The 22,077-nt window shown below is 37.2% G+C and overlaps 1 protein-coding gene across 4 annotated transcripts; it reads right to left on the bottom strand.

Moving 5' to 3' along the window:
- Positions 1-9,795: 9,795 nt before the first annotated feature.
- On the bottom strand, positions 9,796-21,904 carry parvg (parvin gamma). Of its 4 annotated transcripts, XM_011475907.3 has the most exons (14): positions 20,928-21,028; positions 20,599-20,657; positions 20,417-20,516; positions 18,812-18,876; positions 18,193-18,295; positions 17,963-18,106; positions 16,063-16,178; positions 15,925-15,980; positions 15,820-15,854; positions 15,656-15,717; positions 13,683-13,751; positions 13,473-13,574; positions 12,412-12,484; positions 9,796-10,426 (listed from the first exon to the last, which is right to left on the bottom strand). In XM_011475907.3, exons 3-14 carry the CDS (start codon positions 20,478-20,480, stop codon positions 10,353-10,355), a joined length of 963 nt encoding a protein of 320 aa, XP_011474209.1. In that variant the 5' UTR covers positions 20,481-20,516; positions 20,599-20,657; positions 20,928-21,028; the 3' UTR covers positions 9,796-10,352. The 4 variants fall into 4 exon arrangements, with proteins under 4 accessions (XP_011474209.1, XP_011474210.1, XP_004069945.1 ...); XM_011475908.3 differs by lacking the exons at positions 20,599-20,657; positions 20,928-21,028 and adding an exon at positions 21,181-21,904; XM_004069897.4 differs by lacking the exon at positions 20,599-20,657 and having other exon boundaries at positions 20,928-21,037.
- Between the last annotated feature and the right edge of the window lie 173 nt (positions 21,905-22,077).

Here is a 22,077-nt window from a genome sequence, read left to right as displayed (position 1 = left end):
AGCAATATTAAGTAGCATATTACCAGGAAATCATAATAGGAGCTTAGAGTAGGAGTAAGGTCACAGTGAAACAGAAGCTCAGTGGAGGAGATGTGTTTTCACACGGTGATGCAAATGAAAATAAAGAAGCTGTTACATAAACCCATCTCTGTAGGTTCAGAACGTTTTCGTATAGAGTTAATGCTATAATGATACAAAGATGGACACGTACTCTGCAGCCATGGTTGGATTTTAAAGCCAATGTGATGTCATGTTCTACAACAACAACAACAAAAAAGGAACCTTGTTTGGGGCATCAAACACAAAAATCCCAGAGGAAAAAAGAAAAACTGCACAAAACCAGTTTGGTCCTGAAAACTTGAAAAGTAGCAGCTCAGCTGCGAAGCTGGAGAAGTGCAAAATTTCAGTTTGCAAAACAGAAAAGGCAGCTTGGGTTTGGATTCAGCCTCTCAGCCCCACGTGGGGGCATGTTTCCCCTCAAAGGCAGTCAAAAGACTCCAGAAGATGCACGAACCTCAAATGTCAAAACAACAAAAAAAGACCTTCTTTTCAATGTGTAAACCCAAATGCACATATGGCACCACCTGAAAAGGGTGAATACAAATACAGTTTCTTTAAGTTCTTCCTTCTGTCTCACAAAAAGAAAGCAGCAGAAGGCACCAACCATGACAGAACAGACAAACACAAGTGTCTAGAGGGACAAAAGGAGGAGCTGGTACTCTGCCAGTTTGGAGCTTCAAACACAATTTTCGGCCCAATAAACCTCCCAGAGGCCTTGTGGCAACTGTTGCTTGTTCAACACAGCATGATGAGCACAGGTATATGGAGAAAGGTATAAAAAAAAAGGGAACAATGAATCATAAAAAAATTTTTTCTTTTACAATTGAAGGCTCTGAAATCAGTCTGTTATCATATACTTTCTGTGAGACATTGTAACCAGAGATGAAGTTGATCGATGTTTAGAAGCAAAGTCCATTGGTGAAGTGACACAACAACTTGAAACAAAATACAGCATAATTAATAATTGGGCTTCCATATATACAGTAAATCAAAGTTTTTGAAATGCTTTTTATTGCTGTTCGAGATGTCACTAAAGGCCAATGCATAAAACTTCTCATTGATATTCATTATTTATTGAATTAATATTAATTAATATTTCCCTGTTGTTCATTGATCTGTTATGTTATGTGGTAAAGTATAATAGGAGTGCTTTTATCTGACAACCTAAAGTAACGCAAATGTTGTTTTAACATTTTCCAGCCCTAATAATTTTCTCTGAAAACGTAAATGTTTTTTGACCAATCCAATTTTTCCATTTCCTTAAGAGAAATTCAAAAAAAAATGTTTAACTTTTATTTTTAACGTTTATTTTTTGTAGCTGTGTGAACTAAGCTGTGTAATTTACTTTCGACACTTTTATGTTTTAACTTTGTAATATCGACTACCCCCCACTCTAACCCCTTATCCCCCATCTCTGACATCCCACTCTGGAATGTATACAAATATAATTTTCATAAATAAAGCTTAGCCTCAAATACAAAAGGGGTTTATACAAATATACACTCAGTCTGTCTGAAGATCCATAAACCCCAATTGTAACACTAAAATCTGTCTAATACAAGAGGCATTCAGCTCTGATCTGCTTGCTCAGCTGTTGGACAGTACAAGTTAAAAAAAAAATAGAAATATGAGGAAAATACAGAAGTTCTGCACTTTTAGTGTCCTTAGCAATATAAAATTTGTTGGGTTTTTTTTGCAGTCATGTGTCAGAAACATTGACTGTATATATGAGAACTGGACAGGGTAACTCCTCCCCCCTGGTGTTCCAAACAGGAAGTACCTGCTGGTTCCAAAAAGCAGAAAATCTTATATTGAGAAAAAAACAGCGATTACTCAGTCATTCTATTTGTCAGAGTAAGTGTTTTTGCTGATACCTTTTTTTTTAACCGTGTTGTTGCTAATCCTAATTTTTTTCTTTGTATTTTTTCTGTGTGGCAAGTTATTCAAGTTATGAACTAACCAATCAAATGTCTCAATTAAAGTAGGTGGTCTTCGAAGCACTTGAGAATTGGAACAAACAGTTACAAAAAGTTACAGTGCATGTCAAGATTAATTGGTGTAATCAATTGATAGATTTTAGATATAGCATGATACAGCTGGATTCAATATTTTATAATGACAAGCACATCTGGATGTTTTCTGCTTTGTGTGCATTGCTGGGATCAAAGTTTTTTTTTTTATGAGATTCAAATTTTGAACAACTCTAAGTTAATCTTATAAAAGGCAGAAACTGCAGCAGGTGCAGAAAACAGGAAGTCAACAGTTAAAGAGTCTGTATGTCAAACAGCAAAAAAGTCTTGTGGTCTTTTAATAAAGTTAACAGAAACAGGAAAAAGAAAACAAAATTTAAACAAAGTCAAAGTCATCAAACAAAAAAGCCTTAGAATTCAGCTCACCTGCAAAAAGAGATGCCTTTCAACACCACAAATTTAAGTCCCCTTAGAGTTTTAAAAAATAGTCTATGGTGGGGGGAAAAAATCGAACATTTTACATAGAAATCAGCCCAAAACATGACAGAATAAATTAAAAAAATATATATTTGAAATAAAAAAAGAACCAAGACACTGAGCTTGACATTAGAGCTGTCATTATAGTGATTTAGCCATGATAGTAACAGCTTCACTTGATGTTTTTTTAATTTAAGCTGAATAATGAAAAATAAATAAATGCACACTTTTATTTGAACCATCTCCATTAAAAAAATAAAGGTGGATTTTACAAATTTACAACACATTTTATTATTTATTATTATTTTTTAATCCTACTGAATAAATATCCAATCAGACAGCCTGGTTTTCCAGCTGCTTTCTCCTCTGTAAGTCTGTGCATGATGTCATGTTTGAATCTACATCCGTGACCTCTCACTTGCAGCAGCTGATGCCATGTTTGGCATCAGCTGCTGCAGCTCCAGCTTGTTATCAACACAAAGGATTGATAAGGAAAATCTGCATAGAAAAAATGTATCTTGAGAAATAGTATGTAGTATGTATATAGGCAGAAATAATAACCCCCATATTTGCAGTATCAATAAAATAAACTTTAGTGATTTCTTTGGTTTATAATTTTTGCAATATTCAGTTGAAGACAAATGTTTACTGTAAAATCAAAAAATAAGACTGTAGGTTTAATCGCTTAGAAACAAATAAATCATAAACAAATGTAGATTTACCCAGATGCCATGTGCTATACTTGATAAAATACATCAAATGTGAAATTATTTGTTTGCTGCCTAAAGGTACAATAAGCATGTGCAAATAGACCCACAAAACCACAGGAGGCGATGCACTTACTAAACAGTAATTCCACTCCTGTGGTGTTTATGCACACCTTTGCCTGAGCCTTGTGATTGCATTGCAACATAGTCACAACCTCCTTAATGCTTTTTTAAGTGCAGCAGCACAGATATAAATACTGGCTACTCTTATAGACCGAAGTCAAAATTAGAAGCCAAAGAAACAGTTTTCTCCTAAAGAAGGTTGAATTATGAGTTCCATAAAACAGCAAAGTTAACACAATGTTGTGTCACTGCTCTCCAAGCAGCTGTACACTTTTTATGTAACATTGTGACCCGATGTGTAAAAAGGGACATAATTATAAAGGGCAGGGCAATAGTTCAAAATGCACTTCCTCATGGCAAAATGACCTGAAATGTAATGCAGAAACCAAAAAGACATTATAATTCCACACCAGGACTCCTTCCACTCCAAGCTCTCAGTGCCTCTCAGTCTGGATGTATGCTGGATGAATGTTAAGTCAGTTTGCTAATAAACGAAAAAAGAAAAACAACCAGAATTTCACTTAAAAAAGACTTCCTGGATCATTTTATAAGACACCTCCTGCATGAATCTTTGAAGAAACCTCAAAGACCCACTGCAATGAAGGTTGTGTTTTTGGTGTTTTTAACATGTTCTTGTGGCATTTCTCTCATGATGGAGGACATATGTAAAGGAATTTAAGCTTAAAATGGCCTTTTTGAGTATTTCTATTTTCAAGTTGTTGTGAATCAGGAGCAGACAGAAAAACTGTTAAAAAAAAGATTGTATTTGAGATGTAGAAAAGACACTGGGGGGGCCACAAGGTCCCTGTTCCGCCCCATTCTGTTGCATTCACTTGTAGACGAGTAGATCCATGTACGTCTTTGTGTTTTCTCGTCTGAGCTGGTATCTGGCTCAGGACAGTAACTATAGCATATCATAATACATTTGAAAAAAATGAAAATTTTTACTACATGTAATTATAATGTAATACATCTTTCCATGGAAAAATCCTTGAGTGATTGTTGAGTTGGAAATGTTCTGCATCATGTCTTTTCATCAGTGTTGAGACCCTTTACAACTTGTTTCCTTTATGGGTAGGTAAAAGAAAATTTAACAAACTAATAAATGAGTAAACAGTATAATTTGTTCCAGCTCTAAGTTGGAGGAGACTACAACAAAGGCACACTTTTTGTTTGGCTTCTACTCAAAAAGTCTGTGATATTTTATCAGGCTTCACTTGGTCCCATTTGTGGCCAACAAGTGTGAAAACATGGTTTGTGAGGCAGCTACATCCAAGCACGGCTAAACCAAGAAATAAAGAAAAAAAAACAGCAAATAAAGAAAAAAAAGTAGGATTTAAATAAACCCCACATCAAACCAAGGAAAAAGGAAAATAATGACCCGCCCACTGTGCTGGAAGAGGCCACATTGGGGAGCCTACAATAAGGTCACACAAGGACAGTTGTTACACCTCCTCCCCCATTAAAATACTTCCTCCAGGAGCCAACAAGAACTTAATTAAAGCCCCTCTGAGCTCAGGCCACCTTTAGAAAATGACCCACAACAGGTTCCTGTAAACATTTTGAATAAATTCCAACTGGTATTTATTTAGAAATTATACTTTGCACGCAGCGATGGGAAAAGTGAGTAATTACACAATCAAGCCAGGTATTTCTCACACATTTCAAATAAAAAAATGTTCGTAATTTCTTTCTCTTTTCTTAACACTTTTATAACTATTTGGGCAAGAAAAAAAAAAGAAAATTAAAACTGGAAAGGTTTACCCATGTTTGCTCTCATGTTTTAGTTTGACCATCTGTTGTCTTTAAGGGGGTTATGTTATGGGGCTAAACAGCTGTACAGAGGTTAGCGCCCCCCCTACACAGTGAGAAGGCCCTGGTTTAAATCGCAGCTCCGACAGTTCTGTGTGGAGTGTTGGACGTTCTCCTTGCATGCGTAGCTTTTCTCCGGGGGCTCCAGCTTCCTCCCACAGTCCAAAAACATGCGTCAAAGGTTAGTTAGTGTGTGACATGTGAGTGTTTGTGATTGTGTGGCTCTGCGACAGTCTGGCGGCCTGTTCAGGGCGTACCCACCTTCGCCCAACAGTAGCAAGGATAGGCTCCAGCCACCTCATGACTTCAAAGGGCTTCAGAAAATGGATGACTGTATGGATAGTAAGTAAATGTAAAAATGATGTTGGAACTCCCAGAAATGCTTTTCTCCAGCAGCTTTTGCATGAATCAGGAAACAATAAAGTTAACCTCAGAAAATGTCCTGCAGCAACAAGATCTAACAAAGAAAATGAGGCCATGGGTGACGAGCAATAATTACATGTCATGCCTTTGGAGAATAATTGAACCTGCTCTGCTCTCCTGTGAGCTACAGAGAGATGATGTAAAACGACCATTGCTGCTGCTCTTCAAGTTTTTGTTGAACCATTATTTGGCCGAATCAGCTGATTTACTTTGGTTGCAGAAACATTTCACTACTGTAAGGTGTTGCATAAAAGGGTTAAGCGTACTTTGGTTTGTTCCAGTTGTATTTTTCAGAGAGTGTGCGTGGATTTGGTTCTGGTCATGTTTTTCATTCTGTCAGACTCTAATCTCTGCAGCCCACTGATTTGTTACTCAGACTCTTTCGTCATCTGACTGTAGACTAATGCTTTTATCAAGCTAATTTTACTGTTACTTGATAAAAAGTTAAAAAAATGCCTCATGTTTTTGTTTATTGCTGCAATATTAGAGTGAGTCCTCAAGTCTTATTCATTCATTCTTGCTTTCCTTCTTTTTTTGTTCATCTTTTTTGTTTTTGGTAACTCGGTTAAGCTAAAAACAAAAAGCCAGAAAAGAGGATGAGTAATAAGATGAGTCACTTGATCCATGGATCCATTCATGATCCATAAATTGGTCTGTAAAATGCCACAAAAAGATAAATGAAAAGTCAGTGTGCAGTAACCGTACGTCCATCTGGTTGCCAAGGGAATTTTGTGCAAATCTTCATAATTGTCAAGGGAAATGAAAAATGAATTAGCGCTATTATCTATACTCTCCATGGAAAGAAAACAAATTACTCTCCTGAATGTCAACCAAAGCTTCTTGGGGGAAGGTTAAGTTCAAAAGAGTGAGGGTAATGGTTACCCTTTACTGTTGCAAAAGGTTTATACTTTAACCTCGTTGTTTGTGCAGTTCGACTTTACTCAAAGAGCAACTCAGACTTTCAGTGAAGAGCTAATATAATTTAAAATTTGGGAAATGTAAACTATAGAACATTTCTAGAAAATGCTTTATTCTGTCCCACAGCACTTTCCAATTCTTCTTTCTTACTGCTCCTTGGAGTAAAATTTTCTCCCCCACCACATACCCATTAACTCACCAGAATCTGCAAGCACCTAGTACCAACAGGAATTTTTGACATAGTGAACGACCCCCCTCAAATAATGATGACATCACAGAGGGAGAACCGTCAAAATAAACGAATGGGGCCAAAGTGCTTTATGGGGCTCAATTAAATATTTCAAAATTCACTAACAAAACCAAAACACATGTGTCAGGGATATCCAAAGGAAGTTCAGAAATTAATATGGGATGGCCACAGGACCTATAGCTTGGCAGCCATTTTGTGGCAAAGTGTCACTTTCTGAGATTTTCCCATAAATCTACAGTATTAGAAAAAAAACTTTTGTTTGAGCGATATTTACAAAATTTCACACACACGCCACCAGATTTAGTCTACAAGCACAACCCAAGTTTCGTTGACCTTTGACCTCGTGAAGAAGCCCTCATCTTGAATTTTCTTCCTACAGATTTAAACTCCTAGGAATTTCCAGCACCTCCTAACTCCTCGAGCGCCATTGGGAAGCTATTTGGAAAAAAATGTTGGTGTAACCCTTGTGCTATCCTAGGCACTTTAACATGGGGAGTTGGGTCATCTAGACCCACTAGACAGTGCTCTGAAAATCTTTTCTTCAATGATTTGTGATCTTCACTGGTGTCCATGTATTACATGAAATCTTCCACCTTTATCCACCTTTGTCATGGTAGGGAGAACACGTCAATGTAAGGGTGGGGTCATCTAAGATAGCATAAGGGTTAAAATGATTAGATTTTGAAAAGTGCTATTGCTCTCACATTTTTACCAGAATATTGTGAAAATTTAAAACGTGAATCACTGGCTGAAGCTGAATGAAACAAAATTACATAAAATATGAACACATAAGGAACGTGGGTGTGGTTAACAAAAAACCACAGTTGCCGAGGAAATCAAAAGGGTCACTTTTGCCAATTCTTTTAACCCTTTTGCTATCTTAGATGACCCCAACCTTACATTGACATGTTATTCCTACCATGACAAAGGTCGATAAAGGTGGAAAGATTTCATGTTATCCATGGACACCAGTGAAGATCACAAATCATTGAAGAAAAAAGGTTCAGAGCACTGTCTAGTGGGTCTAGATGACCCAACTCCCAATGTTGAAGTGCCTAGGATAGCACAAGGGTTACAATTACGTAGACCTTTTCGTCAAGCCTTAACAACCAAAATATAAAAGGGTTGCTATGGAGATAAAACCAACAAAACAGCAGTCATTTTGAAAAAAGTGTTTTTTTAATGAATACATCACATGCAACTCTCACCAGGGTGGGTAGGGAAGAGGGAACCACTCAGCCAGTGAGGGAGGGTCAAAGGGCGGCGGCGAGGCCAGAGGTGGGCAGAGGTGGACCAAGAAAAGTATTTCATTTTTGATCAAATTTTCTTCTTTCCTTTTTTTTTTTTTAGCAGTTACTTATATTAAGGAAAACTAGTTTCTTTAAAACAAATACAATGAAATTAATTTATAAGAAAGTGTCTATTAACACGTAATTTTCGAAACACGTGTGGCCAGTGCTGAACTTTTTCCTTGGCCGCCCAGACCTAGAGGAAGGGTTAAATTGGGATTACAGGTTGCAGGTAATCCATCACCATCAGTTTCTGCAGCTCACTGCTCCTCCAGGGGATAGATCAAATGCGGGGAACATATTTCACACACCTTGGTGCGTGACAGTTAATGCGACTTTAAGTTTGATTTAAAATAGGTGCAGCCAACAAGAAAATGCAGCCTGGTACGGACTTAAAAATACGTACGGGCAATGCAGCAGCAACATGAATTTCCATCAGTTTTTGTGCTGCTAAAACATCAGCCTTAAAATAAATATATTTTCTTTTTTTAATTTTGAGCAAAGAATTATTACTGTACTTTCGGCACTAAAGGGTACACTACAGTTTTTGGGCGCAGCTATTAAAAAAAAAAAAAAACGACAGTGCCCCTTATAGTCCTGACTGCTTTTGAGCGGTACAAGGCGCTCTGTCAAATGTTAGTCTGCTTTTTCCTTCAAGAGTTGCAAACAATATTAGGAATCATAGGTATTATGAGTATGCTAGCACCTCTAACGTGGCATAAACTTCCAACGTGGAGTAAACTTCTACCGTGGCTAATGTTAAGTGTGTTACAAACAAGTTCTAGAATTACTGTGAACGTCTTGCTCAATGCGCCTTGGTTTGGTTTGGTGCGCTTTATATATAAGCCGGAAAATAGATGATGTATTAACCTTATTAAATGCCTTATAGCCCAGTGTGCCCAATAGTGCGGAAAATAGGATCCTTTTTATGATTTTTATTGACTCATGGGTGTCACATGGTTTTTTTTACATTTTCAGATCAAGGTGAGAAAAACCAAATTTGATCAAAAGTTAATAGTTTTCAGTCTTTCTTTGTTTACGACAACAATAATTCAGTTTTTCGTGTGGTTGCAGCAGGCTTTTTACACTTTACTCTTGCTTGAAGCCTCACAAAAAGAAAAAATAAATCAATTTTTCTACAGCAGAACTCAAACACCTCAGCAGAGTGTCCAGAAAGGGCCTCAATTAACAGAAGTGTGTCAAATAGAGCAGAACTCTGTGAAAGACCACATTAGCACAATTGCTGACCTCAGCTTCCTTTAGACTCTTTCAACAGTAAAAGTCTTGTCCGCTTCTTTTTGAGGGATCCTTGATCGATTCACAATAAATGTTTAACAATAGGATAGGGAAGAGCAGACTTGGCGTTGCTGCTGTAATTGGTTCTGGCACTTTTCTTTTAACTGACTTTTATCACATAGTTTAGCATTCTTTGGCCATCAATACCTCAGTCAGGTGTACAGAACTGAATGCCTCACACTTTCAGCCTTTTGATACACTTTTACTAAATGAATTTGCTGCTGAGAAATTATTCTTCAACAATAAAGCCAAGTATATTCTGTGCATTTTACATTTGGAAATACAAATAAAACCCATTTATAGCAACTTTTGTGTCTTAAGTTGAGCAATTTTGTGGAAATACTTTCTTTAAAAGTGGTAATTTTACTTTTTTTTTGCTTCTTATACCTTATTTTTAAACTGATAAAAAACAAGCTGTAAAATGATAAATGACTAAATACAAAGTTCAAATAAGTCTTTGGATTAAATTATCAATTCCAAGAATCTTTTTTAATTCACTCCAAATTTAAATTTATTCAAACGATATTTGCACAGAATTACAAGAAATAAATACTGAAAACAATCAATTATGGGTAAAAGAGAGAAACAGAACATTTGAAAAAAAAACATGAAATACAAACAAGGAATCCCTTCTATTGATTTATAACATCACCTTTTATAATCATTGAATTTCTTAATAATTTTAGAATGTTTGATGTCTTTACTGCAGCTATTTCCTTTCTACATGTTTGATCCTCTCAAACTGTATTTATTATGTCCTAAATTAATAAATCTTTGGATGATTTTGGTCGTTTTTAATTTTTAAAATCCAAATTCTAACAGTTTGTTAAACAGTAAGTGAGTCAGCTCTACAATAGTCTGTCTCAGCATTACCTCTAATGTCCTCAGAATTGCTTTTATACCATTACAATAAGATGTGATTTACATTAAATCCATTTGCTCTTTACACTTTACACTTTAATTTGGGAATTTGCCAAACACCACTCAGCCATGTTTGTTGCTGCTGCTCTCCACATGACTTCGTCTCTCATTTACCACTGTGCTTCTTGAACAGGGCGTAAAGGACCTTCAAGGTGGCGGCAACATCCTGAGAGACGATATCTGTCACAACATAGAGAGAGGAGACATAAAGAACCATCAGCTTGCCTTAATGCGATGATGCTTTTACAAAGTTAGCTGGTAACCCTCACGTGTCAAAGGATCAGGCAGACCAGAGACATTAGATTGAAACTTAATCTATACGTCCTCGCTGGCATGAAACATATTGCTTGCTGTTGTGGGATACACTGAATGAATGAAAGTGACATAAAGACCAACGACATCACCAACTAACCTAATTAATGCGCACAGCATGCTTCAGTTTTAGGCTCTGAGTGATGGGATTCCTCTTTCTATCGCAGCAATTATGCTGTTAATTAAAAGACAAGAAAAATGAATTGAATTAGTCACTTATTCCTGGCTTAGAATAATTCTGGAGGGCCTCACATTTGCAGTTATCATGCTGAGAATGTACTTTGGAAATGAAAACAGAATGTGGCTGGTGGGTTATAACACACAGTCACACTGACATTGAAACAAAGATTGAAACCCAAATAAAAAGCTTGCCTTGTCCTCTGTTTTATTTTATTTAAACCCTTAGAGATGTGGGTTAACCCTTGTGCTATCCTAGGCACTTTACCATTTGGAGTTGGGTCATCTAGACCCACTAGACAGTGCTCTGAACCTTTTTTCTTCAATGATTTGTGATCTTCACTGGTGTCCATGGATTACATGAAATCTTTCCACCTTTATCCACCTTTGTCATGGTAGGGAGAACACGTCAACGTAAGGGTGGGGTCATCTAAGATAGCACAAGGGTTAAAGGAAAAAAAGAAAAACCCCTCCAGTCATTTTTGAGCTATTTTAAAAGCTTCCCAGTAGTCTTTTAAGTATGATTGTGCTTTTATTTTGGTATAATCAAAAAAACGGCTAATTCTGCTTAACTGGTGCCCTGTGACTACAACATAAAAAGGGCATAACAACCAAGAGCTCCGGCCTTAAAAGGTTAGGATTTTTTTTAAAGTGAAAGAGAAATAAATCTGATTGATTAGCACTTAAACAACTTTAGTCTTTAATGTGAAAGATTGTGAAAGGATCATGTTTCGTCTTCCACTGTAGTAGTAAGTCCCCTGATAGAAAATTAGAACAAAAGCTTTGTAACACTGACACAATAATTGCATAAGCTCAAGAAGGAGCCAGTGATTGATGTGTGCATTAGTGCACACTCAAGTTCTGGATGTAGCTCCTAATGTTCTTTTAATTCAAAGTGCAGAGATAAAACTCTGGTCAAGATCTTTTTTAACCTTGTTAAACCAAAAAAAAAATAAAAGTTTCACGACTGTTCATTAAGACCAATGGGGAGAGCTGCAATCTAACTTGTATTTTTAATGACTTTGGTTTTTAGATGAATGTCTTGATCAGGAAGTTAAAAAAGTTTAAGTTTTGAATCAAACATAATTGACGAGCAAACAGAACATGGAGGCAATCAGAGTATTTTGGCATTTGCATGTTAATCACAGTTCTCATGAATAAAGATAACATAATTTCCTCCTGGCAAACACTTTTTACCATAGATGTAGCTTCAGGGGTGGGTCAGGTTAAATCTCTGTGACTATCAACAGACGCTAGCGCAAAAGTCTACTGCCCCACCACTTTACACTGAATGAAGAATGAAGCCCTGCAACTAAAACAATCATCCGCAGTGATTCTTATCAAGACGCAGATCGCGCTCATTCATATTCGGAAAGCTTTTCCCCACCAAGATGCTGTCAAATCGTGACTTCAGCACAGATTTACTCCCAACTGCTGGACCTCAGTGAGTCGCCTCGTCACCTAACAAGCAAACTGATTTTGACATTTCCATCCAATTCAGATTAACGCCCTTGATAGAAAATGTTATTTCATTTTGTTCATGGTTGATATCCTGCATCTTAAGAGCTTCTTGTTTGTATATTTCACTAACAGGTGTATATTTCTGGCTTCTAATCTTTTACCGTATTTGCTGTGAGCAATCGATAACAAATGAAATCGAAGTAGGTTTTTCTCACCTTGTGGGTCAATACTTGGCAGCTTCAAACCAGCGTCATTCAGGAGCTCCAAAGCCAAGGTCACATTATGAAGCTAAAGTTGGGAAGAAAAACATAAACACAAAAACTCTGCATAAATCACTTAAAACCATTTTAGAAAAACTTATTGAAATATAAATTTTTTAAAGTTACAATAAACGTACATTTAATTTACCCTTCAAAATTGAAGTTTTATTGAAAATATGCATCATTTTAAAACTTTAACCATTTGAGCATAGAGCTTTGAAATCCCCTGATATTGTACAACACATTTAAAATGTACTGCTAATGTAATGTATGATAAGGAAAACCACCAAATACAGTTAAAGTCCCACTCTGATAATCTTTTGATCAGTGGTATTTTAATTCTGATTATGCTGTTTTTGGCCAAATTCAACAACGATTGGTAAAAAAAATAATACTCACAAATGCAATTTTAAGCTTAATTTTCTTACCATATGTCCTTCATCTTCAGAAAAATGCCACAAGAACATGTTATAAACCCCAAAAACACCAATTTTATTCGATTGGGTCTTATAAGAAATACATTAAATAATGTTGATTGTAGTGAAAATGTAACATGTTGAAGATATTTCGCCTCATTTGAAAATAGACCTGACACAATTCTGAAAAACAAACCCACCACACCACTGATAGTAGAGCCACTGTCCTATTTTTAATAGATTTATGACTGTTGCCCCAAATAAAAAAAGTGAATGAAATGGTGTAAAAAAGCCACTAAACCAATCATTTTGTACTTCATTTCATCATAGCAGCCAAATAATTAGATTTCCTGTATATTATGTTAATCAACAGTCTAAGTTTTGATAAGATTCTTTCAAACATTTAGCAATATATATGAATATATTCTCTTTATTTAAACGACTTACTGTAATTGAGATAATTTTTTCTAAGAACTTAGAAAATCTGTTTAATATGAGAGGATTCAAACTTAAACATGTTTTAAATGTTATTGGTAACGCTGCCCACAGTGGGTTCAAACATTCCAGTTTGAATCGGTGCCATGAGCAGGCTCGACGTACCATCTCAGACTCATTAACAGGGGTCAGGTTGAAGTCAAACAGCGGGATGAAGAAGCCCTCCAGCTGACCGATTAGCAGCAGCAGCATCACCCCGTCAGCAAACTGGACATAAAATCCCACACAACATTGGAGCAGGAAAACAGAAGGGGGTAAAATCTTACAGGAAGAGGTCGTTCTGTTTGTACAACTGTAATGAACAACCACCCGTACCTGTTTGTCCACATCAGCCACCTGCAGACCAATGGTTGACATGGACTGGTTGACAAAATGTAAGATGGCCTGTAAAATGGATTTGATAGGAGATAAGAAAAGAAGAAAGAAACTTGAAGGTACCTAGTACATCCATAGGTTGATATGCAGGTATGATGTGAAATATAAAAGTCGACTAACTAAACAACCACATTTCAAAGCTGGATAAATACAACCGTGTTTAACCAAAAACCAAAAAAAAGTTCAGTAAAATAAAGATAATACCCTAAAGCTGTGCTAAAGTTAGGTGAATACAGCAGCTTACACCTGGATCCTCCAAAGCCACCATGGGATTTTCTGCGGAAGGACACAGTGAGATATTGATTTCTGAGAAAGATCTGATCTTCTGATCCATAGAATTTGACCAATTTTTCTCCAAGTATGGACAACCTCTATATTAGTAGAACATTTGGCTTCAGATTGTCTCAAAACCACACTGTGATCCTTCTACAATAAAAGACTATGGGACATATTGCTTAAAATTACAGATGTACTTTTGACTTCCTATAGACAATGTGCTAAAACACTGTCTCTGTCCCTTTGGGAACAGTTAGTCCGTGTAAATGTTGTCTTATTTTAAGCAATCCCACAGTGTAATATGCTGTTGATTGACCTGGTAAATAATAAATGTTTTTTTTTATGTCCTTGTAAATATTTTAGCTTAACATGAGCTTTTAAAGGCTGACGTCAGAACCTTTGTGAGCATCAGGCGGCTGATGGAAAAACAGCCTGTTCGTAAAATGTTCTTGCTTTATTTGCTTTTTTTGCTTCTCACACCTTTTATTTCTGTGAAAAAGGTTAATCAAAGGGAATATTTTCATTGAAATTAACAAAAACTTGAAATGTCATCTAAGCTTGAAACTTTATTTTTAGCAATGAAAGGAAAGTTCATGTTAAAACTCAACCCCCTACAGAGGTTGACCCATACCGGTACTGCAGGTTTCTGGGTTGTCGGGGCTCTTAAGGCTCGGACAAACCTTAAAGGAAGCTCCGGCGTGTCTTGCAGTTCTAGTGTGGCTACCGTAAGGGACGCCATCAAGATAGAATGTACCATTGTCGTGTGTGTGGCAAGTGTATCGTAAAGTATTTGTATGGCTGATGTAAGTTACACACACTTATGACATGTGTGTAACATTGACCTTATGCCAAAATCTAACTGTTAGTAAGGTGCGCATACTGGCTCCTTGCTGACTGCGTGCAAATGCTGAATGTAGGGGGTGTGCAGGTGACACTTAAGTGCCTGTAGGACGTCCACACAAAGTACTCTCTGATTGTCTAATGTCCTCATTTCTAACAGCCAGGTTAGAAATGCAAAAAAAAAAACCCATTCCCCTGCGTTAACAGTCCCATGACCCCACATACAAGGAATACTTATGAAAGTAACTTCTAAAAGAAACTTAAGGCTCTGCTGTGAGGAAAGAGTATTTGGGAATCTCTTCATACCAGGAGCCAGCTCGGCCAGAGGAACATCACCACAGTGCATAACCCAGACATCTGCACATTTGCCCATTTATTGCCCACAGAAAGCCCCTGTCCTCCTGTAAGGGCAGTTGTGACTAGGGCATAATGTGATGAAGGACCTCTAGCAGTAATAACCAGATGAATCTTCAACATCAAAATCTATATCTGATCTTTTAACAACCTGAACATATTCAGAACAAGACACTTCACAACCAAAGAAACCAATATTTAAACATTTACATTACAAATGTTAAGTTGGACAAACCTACAAAAATTTAGAGCCAAAACTTGTTTAGACTTTTACAAAAATTGAGGTCAAGACAAAGACTTGACGTGGCATGGCACTAGAAAAGACTATCAAGATGGTGGAAACACTTTAGCTACACCAGCTCTACCACCTGAAGTAATTCACCAATGCATCAAGTACTTTAATCAGCCTCAGCTCTTCTGCATTGCTGCTGCCCTTGTTGTACCTTCTTCACTGTGTTGACCTTGTGAGCCTCAAGCTTCAGCAGTTGCTCAATGGGATCTTCCTCTGGGTGATGAGATGGCAAAAAAAAGTGTTAGTAAGCTTTAATAGTGTTTGGATGACATTCAAGATGTCATGTCAGTTCAACCTGTGCCCTGCCTCACTCACTTTCCGAATTGGCAGTGGAGTCGGAGCCTGCGTTGCTGCAGAGGAAGACAACGGGGTGAGCATTTCTCACCTTCACAGAATCACAAGGGAGAGAAAACTACTCACCTGTCTTCTGTTAGGACCTCTGTCTGCACTTCTGATTTGATGCCACTTCGACTGACCTGAAAATTGAAGTTTGTCACAACAGCGCATCGATTTCTTGAGTTTTTTTCTTTTTTTAACAGATTGCGTGCAGCAACTTACTTCCACAACCACGACTTCAACCTTCACGTTCAGCGGCAGATTTAGTTCGGCCTGGAAGTGCTTCACCATGGCAACCAGCAGATGAATTGTGGCCAGGAGGTCTTTGTTGTGGATGACTGACAGCCAAACAACAGAGAACAAACACACCAACAAAAAAAAGTCACTTTGAATTGATGTGACAAAACTCAGCACCATCCTGTATGAAAACAAAGAGATTATAAAGATCTGGGGAAAATAAGAAGTTAATGTATTGTTGTACATTTATATTGTAATTACTGCTGTCAAAGAAATTGGACATTTTAACACATTTTATTTGCGTGAAGAGCTAACTTAAAAGAAAATCACAGTAATCCCACAAATTGTGTGTACAGCTTGAATAAAAACTGCCACACCAAATGAACTAATGTTGCAATGCGACTGTTTTTGAAAGTTATTGAAATAGGATGTAAAATGAAAGATAAATTTACATATTAAACCATTTAAAAATGTTATTTTAACAAGTTGTCTAAAAAGGATCCAAGTGTAGAATCATATTTCAGTTTTCATTTGTGTAGAAGAACACCACAAGTCTAATGTTTCGGGTGAAAATAACCTAAATATCTCTCTGCTATATTCATTTTGGAACAAATCCACAGGTTAAAATTGCATAACTAGCTCCTTATTTCCTCTAAAATATCATCAAAGCCCACCACCCACTCACCGCATTTGTTTTCTATCTGGGAAATTGTAGCCTGCAATCTGCCATCTCTAAATCCCCGCATGCTAATCAGCGGTACTCATTGTTGTGTGGAAACGTCAGTATTGATTGCAATCCTGTTTGTTTGCTTTTTTAACCCATTTTTAAAAAGTAAATCAGAATTTAGATTCTAATTGAATGTTATTATGGTCCTAATGATAAATAGCTCTACTGATAACAATGGAGTCAGTGCATTCATGGCAGAACAATGCTAAAGAGTAAGAGAAACATTTATTGTATCAGTATGTGATTTTCAGATGTTTTTTTCAAACTTAAGATAAACCTCAGATATTAAATTAACCCGGGTAAAAATACACGTTTACCATATTTTCCACCCCATAAGACACACTCAAAAGCCTTCAAGAAAGAAAAAAATACGACAGTGCGCCCTATTATCCAGAACGCCTTATATACGGATGAATACAGATTGTGTTTACTGATGTGGAAGAGACTTTGAGAGGTACGTGGTTCTCTGTCAAAGTGTTTTTTTGGGTGTTAATGTGAAAACGCTAATGTGGCTGACACTTAGCAGTCTCTAACTGTGTTTTTTAAATGTTGGGTTGGGAGGTAGCGTAGTCACAGTGAGGTCGAATCCAAATTTCTCCCCTTACCCCTCCAATTGTAGTGGCATTTGGAGCTGTAGTGGTGTCCCAACTTCTTTCTTTAAGGAGAGAAGTTGGTGCGTCTTATAGTTTATTGTGCCTTATTTGTGACATAAATTTAAAAGTGAACCATTCATTGACATCTGATTACCTTAGTTTTCAAAAAAAACAGTATTGTTTCTAAAAAAACAAGTTGTGTCATGTTTGACACAACTTGTTTGATGACCCTGCTGTTTGTGATTACACACTCATATGCAGGAGGATGGAACATGTATAACTATATGCATACATTTTATGATCAGAGTAAAAAAAACGAGTTTGTTACTAAAGCAGAATTTTGATTTGTCTGTGGTTAACATGTTGGTTTGTGTGATTCGACGTCATCAAACAAAGCACTGATGGTTGATTCTTGCAGGACGCCACAAAGCCGACAGATTCTTTTCTTCACAAAAATCCTTCACAGTTGGTGGAAGCTTAGATGGAACCCTTGAGCTGCCATCAAAGCCTGCTGTAAAGGGAATTTGGTGCCAGAAGGGACCATTTGTTCACTTGTATGACTCACGTTTGACATTCCATTTGATCACGCTGCTGTCCTGCAGACCCAGCCTCTTGTTCAGCTCCTCGAGGATCACTTCAAGCTTTTGGATCTGAGCGGAGGTGGTAAGAGCGATCTCATCCACTGGCAAGTGCACCCCAGCCAACCTGGCTGCAGAAACCAGAACCTCCTCATTTGTTAGTTACAATACCTGTAACTTTCAAGTTTAATGAAATATCAAATGTGTATTAACTCACACAGCAGGTGATGAAGGACCAATCCATCATACATATCCTCTTCCAGGCTCTGAACCACTATGTGCTCTGGTTTCAAAGTCCTATTGATCCAATCAACCAATGCCTCTCAGGACACAATTAATCACAGTCAGAGACATCAAACACTTTCATTTCATGTTTTTTTCTCTTCATTTTCATTTCAAGGGTGAGAAAATACGTGTGCGACCTATTCTTTTCTGTTTTGTATGTTTCTTTGTATTCACTTCTGACACAAGGTAATGAATGGAACAAAGATGGTGACAGATACTAAATTAGTTCTTATACCGTTTTTCTATTTTCCAAAATCGTAACTGTATGAATTTTTCACCGCAGGACATGTCAGGTTTATTTAGAAATAATATTTGACTAAAACACTTCAGCTGATCTCTTACTAAACCAAGGAGTATTTTAAAATGGTATCTAGCAGGCTCCTCTCTTCCTTTGATGACGTTAATTAGGAATTCCCAAACCCTTAACCCTCCCTGCATCAGAAAAGATTCATGTTCTTTGTTTCAGGCTCGTGGAAGGACACATCATATTTTTAGTAAAGATTTTTCCTGCAAAGACTTTGAGTAAATGTTGAGTATAATTAGTTTGTTACCTCTTTAAGATTCTCTAGTTTTGGGTCCTTTAAAGAAGTTGGCTGAATAAGTTTCCTTTTCTCTCCTAAAAATTAAAACAAATAACAATCACGTTTTACCAATCTAGTATATAAACACTGTTATTTCTGCTTAAAGGTTAAGATACACAATGAAAAAAAAGAACCAAAAAAAAGAGCTCAGACATCTGTTAATGTTTAATAAAACTATAGCAAAATGCAGAAGCGGCAGGTATAATAAATCAAAACAGATCCTCCTTTATCTTTGCAGGATGGTGACCGCATCAGGTACAAATGCAGTTCCTGATATATTCCTTTTAAATTCTGAAAATGTTCAGTCTTCTGTGATGATTCAATCCATTATTATGCAGTAGGAAATGTTAATGTCACGTAAAATGTATTCAGGAAAATGACTCCCAGGAATAATTGTAATTTTTTCCTGCAGATCACAACATACAATGTTTAGTTCAGTGGCAAAAATCTCCTAAAACTACTTAGCCTTAGCAAGGCATCTGATATGTTTAAATTCACAACAAGAGAGAATAAAGAAGCTCAGAATTTCTCTATATTTCAACATAACAAATAGGCTCAAAAGGTGATTTTCCAAACAAGAGAAGATATTAATGACATAATAAATTACATTATGTCAAGTTGTAGAATTTAAGTCATGAACCCAATATCTTTTTCTATACGTATTGTTTGATTTAAATCTACACACCATAATTTTTGACATTCTTTTTAATGTCTTTTTGACATTTGACTTGCTCTTTGGATGCTTGGGTTGTTGTTCCTCTGGAAAGACGCACCTCAAGAATAAACTAAATCCTTCCAGATTTCAACTACACAATTCATTAGTGATTTGTGCATCAATTGTGTAATTTTAACATATGTGTGCCATAAACGTGAAATAAAAGTGGTACACGCAGGAGCGGTCCATCAGACATATTTGGAACGGTCATGGGAAGCCACAAATTTGCGTAAACATTTCACAAAACCATACACGAATGCATGAGATTTATGTACATATTGCAAAACAAACTATGTAAAATGCATGTATAATGTGTAATTCCTAAACGAACAAAAAATGTAAACAGCTCAATACCGAATTTACATAAGGCCCCGCCGGTGCATACCCTCAGCAGACATCTGTGCACATTGACGGATGACAAACGCAAGAAACACACGCATGTATCACAAAAGACCAATATTGCAAATGTGGTAAATGTGCAAAATGTACGTAGTGGCTGTGTGACACGGTCATAACCCTTGTGCTATCCTAGGCACTTTAACACTGGGGGTTGGGTCATCTAGACCCACTAAACAGTGCTCTAAACCTTTTTTCTTCAATGATTTGTGATCTTCACTGGTGTCCATGGATTACATGAAATCTTTCCACCTTTATCCACCTTTGTCATGGTAGGGAGGACACGTTAATGTAAGGGTGGGGTCATCTAAGATAGCACAAGGGTTAAAATGAAGAACAAACATCAAAGTACTTCAGGAAGTTTTTCAGTTTTAGAGAATTATAATAGGTTTTTTGTCAAAAGCAACCATCAGTTTTTAACACATTCCCAGCAGCTTTAAAATGTATTATAAAAGAAGACAAACCCTGAAAGGACTCTGCATCTACAGTATTTTTGCACATGGGATTGTCAAATGGATCAGCATCCATGTTTCCTCCTCCAAATGAAGTTTCTGCTCAAGAGGCCTGCAAGAGAGTGCAGTCTGTTTAAACATCCAAAACCGTCAACAATTGTAGAAAAAGATATTTTGAAAGTTTGTCTTCATACAGGAAATCAATAAAGCCCCCTTTGTTAGGTTTCTGTGTTCGTGTTGCATCAGAAACTAGCTGACCACCAGAGGAAGATTGTGCAGACAGGAAGCATGAAATCAACAAAAAAATCAGAAATACTTTTTTAAGCAATAAAGTCGGAAAGCAGAAGATTCTGAAAAAATATTTATGACCAAAACTGCTAACACACAATGACTTATTGTCTTTGTTTTGTTTTTTTAAAGTTCACACTAAGGAACCAAAGCATCTGTTAATTTCACTTCCTTTATCTGTTTGTTTCACCAGTACATGCAACAAAAACATGTAAATACTTCCTGTTGGTCTCACCTGTGTCTCTGAACATCAACATGCACCGCGTTTGGGACGAGGCAGAGCAAATGCATACAGTCACCCTTTACGACAAAACAGTCACGTCTCCCTTGTGTCAAACTTCTGCTTCCTGGATCTACAGCACTGAGGAGTCTGGGTGAGTCATTTCTCCTCCTCTGGCGGTTTTACATGCTTCCCTTTCCTGAAGTTGATCGTAACTTTTGAAGAGGTTTTGAATAAAATAAACTTTTTTTTTTCTGAAGGGGCTTACCTCAAGCGCACTGAGATCAAGAAATGTTGAATCCCCTGCAAACCGGATTTCCTTTCACAGATGTCAACCCCACGAACAAAACAGCACTAAAAGCCGTTTAAGGCTGCGTTCAAGTCTAAAGGGGGATGTTGTGACATCTCTTAGAGCGGTGGACCTGCATGCACTCAGTTTCCAACCATTATTTCAGGGGAAAACAGAGAGTGAAGCCCAAACGAATACATGTTGCAAAAAAACACATACTTCCTCTTTTTCCTTCAGCGTTTTCCTGATGAGGCCGTTTGTGCCGGTGTCACGATCTGCATTTTGAGACTTGAACAAAGACGAGTGCGTTTTAGGAAGAAAAAGAGCACGGACAACTCTTGGGCGCGAATGATTTGTTTGCACATAGGAGAACAGAGAAAAGCGTGACGCCTGAAGGCCTGAGGCACTCAGGTTTGCCTCACACACCTCCGTCTGTGAGAGAATCAATCCGCAGACATCTGGTCCCCAAGCTCTCTCAATTTTACATCATGAAGTCCAAATAATATCAGAAAACTTGTGCAGGAATGTATGAAGAAAGAAGAACAAATAGCATACCCCCCCTCTATATGCACTTCCTTTTTGGAGGAATAATGACTAAGGACCACACATAAACCAGACAAGGGGCAATTTGGGGAATGTAGGTTACCATAGCAACAAAGGTATGAGAGAAGAAAATAAAAAGGCCTAAAATAAATCTATGATTCCTTTAGCTAATTCCAAATTGCAGGAATTGGCTGTTCAAAAGCCCATCTTCCCCGAAAGCCAACGCAAATCGAACCCATCGCAAACGTGAGAGATCAAATGAAACACTCGCTCAGTTTGATTCAAAGCATTTATTTCCTGATAAGCAAGATGAAAAAGAAAAATGAACAAGGC

This window comes from Oryzias latipes, chromosome 6 (genome assembly GCF_002234675.1).
Source record: "Oryzias latipes chromosome 6, ASM223467v1".
Classification (NCBI taxonomy): domain Eukaryota; kingdom Metazoa; phylum Chordata; class Actinopteri; order Beloniformes; family Adrianichthyidae; genus Oryzias; species Oryzias latipes.
The sequence above is the reverse complement of the archived record's forward strand: the minus strand, read 5'-3'. Positions and strand labels throughout refer to the sequence as shown.

Coding starts and splice junctions, on each gene's coding strand:
- parvg (XM_011475908.3), bottom strand. CDS start 20,480: ATGGATGCTGATCCATTTGACAATCCCATGTGCAAAAATACTGTAGAT. Junction 15,981..16,062: donor TTGAAGTCGTGGTTGTGGAA/GTAAGTTGCTGC, acceptor TTCAATTTTCAG/GTCAGTCGAAGTGGCATCAA. Junction 15,855..15,924: donor GAGGTCCTAACAGAAGACAG/GTGAGTAGTTTT, acceptor CTTCCTCTGCAG/CAACGCAGGCTCCGACTCCA.